This window comes from Tigriopus californicus, chromosome 5 (assembly GCF_007210705.1).
Source record: "Tigriopus californicus strain San Diego chromosome 5, Tcal_SD_v2.1, whole genome shotgun sequence".
Classification (NCBI taxonomy): domain Eukaryota; kingdom Metazoa; phylum Arthropoda; class Copepoda; order Harpacticoida; family Harpacticidae; genus Tigriopus; species Tigriopus californicus.
This window is the reverse complement of record NC_081444.1, coordinates 7,871,523-7,879,969: the sequence shown is the minus strand read 5'-3', so window position 1 is coordinate 7,879,969 and position 8,447 is coordinate 7,871,523. Positions and strand designations below refer to the sequence as shown.

The 8,447-nt window shown below is 41.2% G+C and overlaps 1 protein-coding gene across 1 annotated transcript in view; it reads left to right on the top strand.

Moving 5' to 3' along the window:
* LOC131881017 (homeobox protein Nkx-6.3-like) overlaps positions 1 to 2,075 on the top strand; it is a 9,991-nt gene extending 7,916 nt beyond the window's left edge. The window contains exon 3 of the mRNA XM_059227764.1: positions 1,377 to 2,075. Coding sequence (XP_059083747.1) covers positions 1,377 to 1,577 — 201 coding nt within the window. The 3' untranslated portion in view covers positions 1,578 to 2,075. The remainder of the gene's footprint in view (positions 1 to 1,376) is intronic.
* The last annotated feature ends 6,372 nt before the right edge of the window (positions 2,076 to 8,447 follow it).

The following is an 8,447-nucleotide window of genomic DNA, read 5'->3' as shown; positions in this document are numbered from 1 at the left end:
CGCTGGTGGAAAAAGGACAAAGATATTTCGTGAAATCTCGCTTCAGGCAAGTTGAATTATCCTCAAGAAACCTCAAGAAAATATGAAGTTATCTATGGGTACACCTAGTGCCCTGTATTAGAAGAGTACGACAGTGAGTTCAGCGCGCCACTGCGGCAGAATTTTGAACCTTCAATTCCGAGTTTAAATGCGTCCCAGTCCCACACCAAACTCGTTTTTCTTAATGTTATTGCTTTAAAGGTTAGTTTTAAGGTTGAAGTTGCATTTCAGACATCCTTAAACATAAGTTAATGTTTTAAACACCACTTTATGCGCCACTTTGTCCATTTTCTGGGGAAAAAGTGCATAATCAGAATTTGGTGTTGCTGTGATTGCAGATAATGATACCCAAAGAGTAACTTCAGCATTATAACTAACCAATAAGCGATAAACATTTAACAAGATGCGTTTGGTTTGGATCTGGGACGAATTAAAACTCATTGCTTTGGAACGGAATTGAAGGTTCAAAATTTCACCGCAACGGTGCGCTGAACTCACTGTCGTACTCTTCTAATAAAGGGCACTAGGTACACCCATCACCAGATGGCAGTCCGAGTGTGAGTGCTGTCATCTGGCTCCGTAACAAACAGGTAAATAAACAAACCTCTTGGAGAATTTGCTCAATCAGGATAAGAGCTCATTTATAGACGCTTTATGTTGCACGAAATATGTTTTTCCTGCTGCACTTCAGAGGGCGCTTCGTCACTCAGCCCATGCCAAATAAAGGGCCGCTTGGGCCGATTCCATTTTTATTGAATTAGTATGCATTTGTGTCGATTTTGGCTAATTCTATTAAAATCTTACGTATGATTAGCGACGTGGGTCACATAATGTTCGGAAAAGAAATTGCGTTCAAGGTAAGGAACTAGTAGTTTTTTTAGCAGTCTACCGTGCCTCTTCCCGTTTTCTTGGGCCGTGTGACGTTGCAAATAAGGGCCCTTATATATATATGATCTCTCAGGATATATGACCTCAAGGTGGATACATTGTTTTGTTTGATTTCTCGAGAGGCGCCGAGGGGCGTATAGTTCTTCATAACTAGACTCCGACAAAAAAATGTTGTTGATATGTCAAACAAAAATTTGGGAGGGCTGGACTAACCGGTTTTATTCCCACTTCCTTGATTCAGCTCTTTCGTACAATGGAACCGTCAAACTTCTGCAATTTATGCTCAACGTGAAAACAACATTTTTTCAGTCTATTTATAACAATTGCATTAAGCTTAACGATGATAAATCCCAATGAATAAGCTACTTGTATAATAGATGATGTAATTTAATTATGCAGCATATGCAAATGTGATTGATTTTTAAATTCCCTATTCGATTTTGCTTCAGGTTTGGTTCCAAAATCGTCGGACAAAATGGCGGAAACGACATGCGGCGGAAATGGCACACGCCAAGAAACGGCAGGAAAAGTCACGAAGTCAAAATGGTTCCTCAGAGAGAGATAATCAGTATGGAGGCGATGACGATGAGGAGGACGAGGAAGAAGATGACGAAGAAGATAAATTTTGTACCGACATTGATAACTATTAGCATAAATGTTGACTCTGACGATAATTGATAAACCATCATACCAATTACCACAATTTGTGAGATCCTGAATGGATCATGAACTGGTGTTCTCATATAATGCAAAAAAACGCACACTAATATCATGCATATGCACTTGTCAAAACACATCTATGTGGTCTGATCATTTGAACTCGTAGATTCGCTGACAAACGGGATCAAAAGCTCATCCTTTCACGAAAGCTATCGGGTAATTGCCAACGCCATGCATTGTTGATTACATTATTGGAGAAGCAAAAGGAGATGTGCGTGGGTGAAACCTTTCCCTTATATCACGTGTTGTATGTTGTAACTCGAACGTGCTCAACTTCAAGGCATTTTAAGAGCGCAGGCGTGATTAAGAAAATGCCTTCAAACTGAAATGTTCTAATAGCGAACAGTAATCGTTTTATATTGATTCCTCAAAGTTTAACTTCGCTCCCTATAAATGACTTGCTCAAGATCTCAAAGCAAACGAGTTAGCAGAGGCTCGAAAAGGTAGAATCCGCATCATCAATCTCTGAATGTGTTGTACGATGTTGGGAAATGGTTCCACGAAATGCGCTCCAGCTGTTCCATCGAGAGAAGCGAAGGAAGTTTGGAAGCGGGGAGAGAATACGCAGCGAGCCAAAAGAGCGTTGTTTTGGCCATGGAAGGAGAATCATCCCCAAGACTTTCGGCTGAGGAACGTAAAATCGATCCTAATGCAATTATGGCACTTCAGAGCACTTACCATAAACGATCTTTGATGAAATCAGTGCAAAAACACCCTCTCCGAGTGCCTCTTTTGTTGGTGTGGAGGATAAAAGCATAATCCGCCGAAAAAGCACTTGAACATTTACTATGTGTCAAAAAAATAAAGTGGCACTTCTCTTTGGTCGACATTCTTTTGTTTTTCGATTCATGACAAGCCATCTAAGTTCGTTCGAAGAATTGTTCCTTTGTACGGATCTCTATGGGTGTGTGCTGGTGTTGGGGCGAGTCCTTTGACTTTTTGCTGTACTCGGCTAGTCCCGACGCGAGTCTTTTAATAGACTCAAGTCAAACAAAACGACTCATCTTATTTTTACTAAACTAAACAAGGCTAATGAAACCATCATTTAAGGGCTGCTTTCTTACACATAATCAACTCATGACATAATAAAACCCGTTTTTGGACGAAACTTAAAGAAGAAATAGCGTTTTCTCCAAAGTAGAGCAAGAGACTCGAATGCATTCGGACTCAAGGCCGGCCTCAGCCCCAGGACTAATGCGTGCGCTAGACAACCTTGATTGTTTCATCAAATCAAAAATGTTTGCAAAGAACAGCATCAAGGTTGGATATATCGCACGTTTAAGTCCAGAGATAGTATCACGATGTGAAAAGTCGATTGACCTGCCACATCTTGAATATGCCAAGCACATTTGGGCTCCAATGAGTTCAGCAGGTTTGCAAAAGCTCGGGCAGGTCCAAATATGTTTTACTAGGAACATCACAGGAATGAGAGAGCTCTCGTATTGGGAGAGGTTAGAAAAGTTGGGATTGTACAGTATTAAGAGAAGGTACGAAAGGTATCTGATACTGTATAGCTGGATTCTTCGTTGATCAGCTTACCCCTCTCGTCTCACCATTGAGACGACTGCCACAGTGGTTCAAAAGCCTTTTTGAAGTACAACAGAAATATCCCAACAAATCTTGTTAACCTTTAGCCATATGAGCGCCAAATTTGAGCCATAATTCAATAAATCAATAAGGTCAAAATTACTTGTTATGGTTTTTGCGAGGTAGGAGACTGTTAAGATGGATTTGCGGATTTCTCTCAATACTTGAAAAGGTTTTTTGACCACCGTGGTGAGACGGGTGAGACGAGAGGAGAGGAGACGACTGTGTCCAAGAATCCAGCTTATGTCTTCAAAAGCATCCATGAGCTTTGTCCCAACCCAGGATTTAGGGTCAATTCTAATGACCATAGAGGCTTAGCATGCGTATTGAGAGCACCTTCCAGCTCTCGAGAATCCAGGCTAGTTAAAACAATGAAGTCCGCTTCTCTTCTTTCTCGGGCTCCTTTATTGTACAATTTGCTGCCTTCAAATATTCGTAGGTCGGATGTAGGCGTTGATCCAGTAGCAGGATTTAAGCCAGACTTGGACAAGTTTTTGACGGAAATTCCTGATCAACCTTATATTCAAGGGTTAGCCAGATCAGCCAACACTAATTCGTTGGTTGATCAAATAATATATATAAATAAATAAATGAATTAATTTCTCGTCTTGAACTGCTGAACTTCAATCCCAGCAGCGGTAAGGAAGTCCGCAAAAAAAATCCGTGAACATAATATGATGGTACATTTAAGCGGAGTTTGCTTTTTCTTGCGTTTCCCGTCGTGCAAGTAGTAATGTCATAGGTTAGGAAAGTGTAGATTGATAACTAGATTCCGACAAAAAAATGTTGTTCGTATGTCGAGCCATGGATTTCTAGAAGACATGGATGGCGCAGGGCAAAAAAGAAGGTGACCCATAGAGGGGAAAGAGGCGATCTCTCTGCTTGTTAGAAAGAACACCCTTGACATCATTTTCAATGCTTCTTTCTTCATGGAAAATACAAAAATATCAATAGTTACGAATTATTAAGACAATTGCCCTAGTTTTAGTACCTAATTTTCTATCATTAATTCTTCTTTAAAGCTAAGAATGCAAATTCCAGTAGTGTTAGTAAAACTCTCCTCCCTTGACAACCCCAAGATATAGGTTTCAATGGGCACTTATTGCCAATTGTTAAAGCAAGACATAATACCTAATATAGTATGATATTTGCAAAACTCTTCTTTCATCTCTACCCAAAAACGAGCTTCTAGTTACATTAGCTTAAATCAATATTAAACTTTCAAAAGAGAGGAGATCGTAAGTATGTTACGTTTGGTGTTTCGGAACTGGAATGTTTAGGCCATGTAATTTCCCATTTGGTGTGAGCGCAAAGCCATGGGTCTTGATTCTGTACTTTCCTTTCCTGTTCCTGACTCGGTTAAAGGCCTTCAAGAGTTCTTGGGCCTGGCCAACTATTACTCTCGCTTTTGCCTCACTTTGCCGAAATTGCTAGACCTCTCTACGACCTGCTTAAGAAGGATGATGACACTGACCATTCCATCAAGTCAAGTGCTCGCCTACGTTGTTGGTCAGACCTTGAACAGGAGTCTTTTGATGCTTTGAAGGCTGCCGTGTTTCCAATTGTCTTAGCCTACCCATCACCTGACCTCGATACTCGCCTTGTGACTGACGTTAGCAAGGTTGCAGTTGGTTCGGTTTTGAACAATTTCATGAAGACTCCGATGGCGACCGATAGCATTCTATTCCAAATGTCTCTCAGCCCCCGAACGCCGGTACGATACATTTGGACGTGAACTTTTGGCAATCAAGCGGTCTGTTCGCAAATTTCGCCACATCCTCGATGGTCTTCCTGCCTCCCGCTTGCACGTTTTGACAGACCATAAACCCCTCGCTCATGCCTTCACCAAGTCTTCATGCGGTTTTGGAGTCGGACAGAACGGTGCGAAGCCTCATTGAAATTTCAGAGGTTGTTAGTGACATTCGATATGTTAGAGGTAAAGAGAACACAGTCGCCGATGCATTGTCCGCGTAATCTGTTTCGCTCGTTTGCTCTTCGTCACTCCTTAATGCCATTGCTGCTGCCCAATTTGCGGATGCAGATTTCAGCCCCGTTTGCTAACATGCTCCTCCATACGCCCAAAGGGAAGTAGCTCTTGATGGAACTGAACTCTTCGTCGACACCCGTTTTGGTCTAACCGGACCCCTTGTTCCTTTGTCAATGCGAAAACAAGTTTTCAAACATATCCTTGGATTTTCTCATCCTGGTGTCAAGGTTTCGTCAAACTGGTCAAAGCGTCTTTTTCTTGGCCCAACCTTCCCGCTGACGTATCCAGATGGGTAAAGGAATGTATTGATTGTCAAACGTCAAAGATTCACGCTATAACAAAACAGCTCTCTCCTCCTTTCCATTATCGAATGATCGCTTCATGGATATTCATGTCGATTTGGTGGGACCTCTACCTCCATCTGATGGCAACACCTACATATTGACCGTCATCGATCGCTTCACCAGGTGGCCCGAAGCCATTCCCATTCCCGATTCAACTGCTCTGACTTGTGCCAAAGCTTTTTTCAGCTCGTGGATTGCCCGCTTTGGATGCCCCTCCACCATCGTTAGTGACCGTGGCCGCCAATTCATAAGTGATCTTTGGAAATCTTTGGGTTCGCTCTTGGGCTCCACTGTGAAATCATCCACCGCCTATCATCCGCTTCGAATGGATTGGTGGAACGCTTTCACCGGCATTTGAAAAGCGCTCTAAAGGGCAGACTAGGTTCAGATGTGAAATGGACGCATCATCTACCTGTGGTTCTTCTCGGTATTCGCGCTTCTGTTAAAGAGGATGTTGGGTTCAGTCCGTCAGATATGCTTTACGGATCCGCCATTCGCATTCCTGGGGCTTACTTCTCTGCCTTAAAACCCCCCAAAATGTCAATATGAATGACTTCATCCTAGATCTCCGCAAGGCATTAATGAACGCTCCTTTGTTCCACGTCATGCCACTCCAAAAGGTGTTTCAAGATGCCCTATAGATGGCATGAAAACGTGTAGCCATGTATGGGAATGGTTTTCCTTCTGTCAAGAAGCCTTTAGACCGACCCTACAAAGGACCCTTTAAGGTTTTGCGAAGGAAACAAAAACATTTATTTAGGGTAAGGGAGACTCAGTTACGTCGAGCGCCTTACCCGCCTTCCTATGTTGGCTCGATGATCAGGTGATCGAACTTCCGAACCTGATCGACTACACCCTTTGATTTATATTTCATATACGTGAATTCTCGCTTTGTCTTTGCTTTTTGTTTTGTTTTTTTGATCTTATAATGTTTCCTTTTGTGGAGGGGATAGTGTGGCTACCCTGACTCGATAAATAAACACGTTAGTAGTTCCAACACGCTCAACTCACTACAAACGTCATGGCCACTGGTTGATCCGAGCGCACCAGGGCTCAAACAGATGATTATACCAAAGCCAGCTTGACTTTCATTGGTATTTATTATTGGGCATGGACATGGTTTAACCATAAAATGAAGTTGAAATAATTACAAGCATTTCAACAACAATGCAGTTTAATTATTGACTATTGGTACTTTCCTTTTGTAGTGATATATTAATTCTAATCATTAGCCTCTTATTTGTATAAGAGTGAATGGGTAATTTCAAGGCAAGTAGGACGAGTCGAAAATTCCATCCCATTTCACCACTTAATACCAAACTGTTGACCCAGCCGATCTGGCCAAGACTAAGCTAGCCTGAAGACATGATACAGGTTGAATTGGCGTCGATACTTTTCGTTTCGTTCGAGTAGAAATTTGGGTTGGACTGACCGGTTTTTTTCCCAATGCCTCAGTTCAGCTCTTTTGCATTCGTGTTACAGTTTCCGATACCGATACCATTGCTTTTGCAGAAACAAGATGGCCTAAAACTGCAAAAAAAACCGTTTTATACGATCTTTAACGTATGGGAAATATGACCTGAAACAAATATGCGAGGGTACAGGAATACAATGATACAATGATTTGAGGATTAAGGGCTGCTTGGTTTTAATCTTTTTTCGCTTTTATTAAACAGCTTTTTATTCATTTTTTCATTGTTTTTTTCGCGGTTTGAAAGAACTTAGGTAAGGCAGGTATTTCATGGGTTTGACGGGAGCAAAATCAGGTTTACCTTTTTTTGCTAATTACGAACCTCTAGAAATATGGACTGTGAACGAACTCCCCGCCAATTCGGCCTACTCTTGGTCGTTGCAATTCTGAGCCACTTTTTGAATTAGAATAATCAAGTAAGAACCGTAGATCTCTTCAATTAAATGTAGGTCACTTTTAGACTATTTGCTCGTAGTGTCGTTCGTTTCAAAGTAAGGCTGTCAAAAGCTTATGTATCTGACCACGAGCAGGTCGCAAATTCGAATTTTATGTTGTGTCTACTACATAACTTTGGACATTGCGCCCGAGTTCCCTATCCATTGTTTGAGCTCAAATTTGGCCAAGCTCAATCATTTGAGCAAGATCTTGGTCTCGTATGAAGGGATTATTTGGAATGAAGGGAACGGTTTAGGAGGTAAGAATTTGAAAAAGTTTAATATTGATTTAAGCTAATGTAACTAGAAGCTCGTTTTTGGGTAGAGATGAAAGAAGAGTTTTGCAAATATCATACTATATTAGGTATTATGTCTTGCTTTTACAAATGGCAATAAGTGCCCTTGAAACTATACTTGGGGTTGTCAGGGAGGAGAGTTTTTAATATACCGGAATTTGCATTCTTAGCTTTAAGAAGAATTAATGATAGAAAATTAGGTACTAAAACTGGGCATTGTCTTAATAATTCGTAATATTGATATTTTTGTATTTCCATGAAGAAAGAAGCACTGAAAATGATGTCAAGGGTGCTCTTTCTAACAAGCAGAGAGATCGCCTCTTTCCCCTCTATGGGTCACCTTCTTTTTGCCCTGCGCCATCCAAGTCTTCTAGAAATCCATGTGGCTCGACATACGAAAACAACATTTTTTTGTCGGAATCTAGTTATCAATCTACACTTTCCTAACCTATGACATTACTACTTGCACGACGGGAAACGCAAGAAAAAGCAAACTCCGCTTAAATGTACCATCATATTATGTTCACGGATTTTTTTTGCGGACTTCCTTACCGCTGCTGCTGGGATTGAAGTTCAGCAGTTCAAGACGAGAAATTAATTCATTTATTTTTTTATTATATATTCATTTGATCAACAACACGAATTAGTGTTGGCTGATCTGGCTACCACCTTACGAAAGTT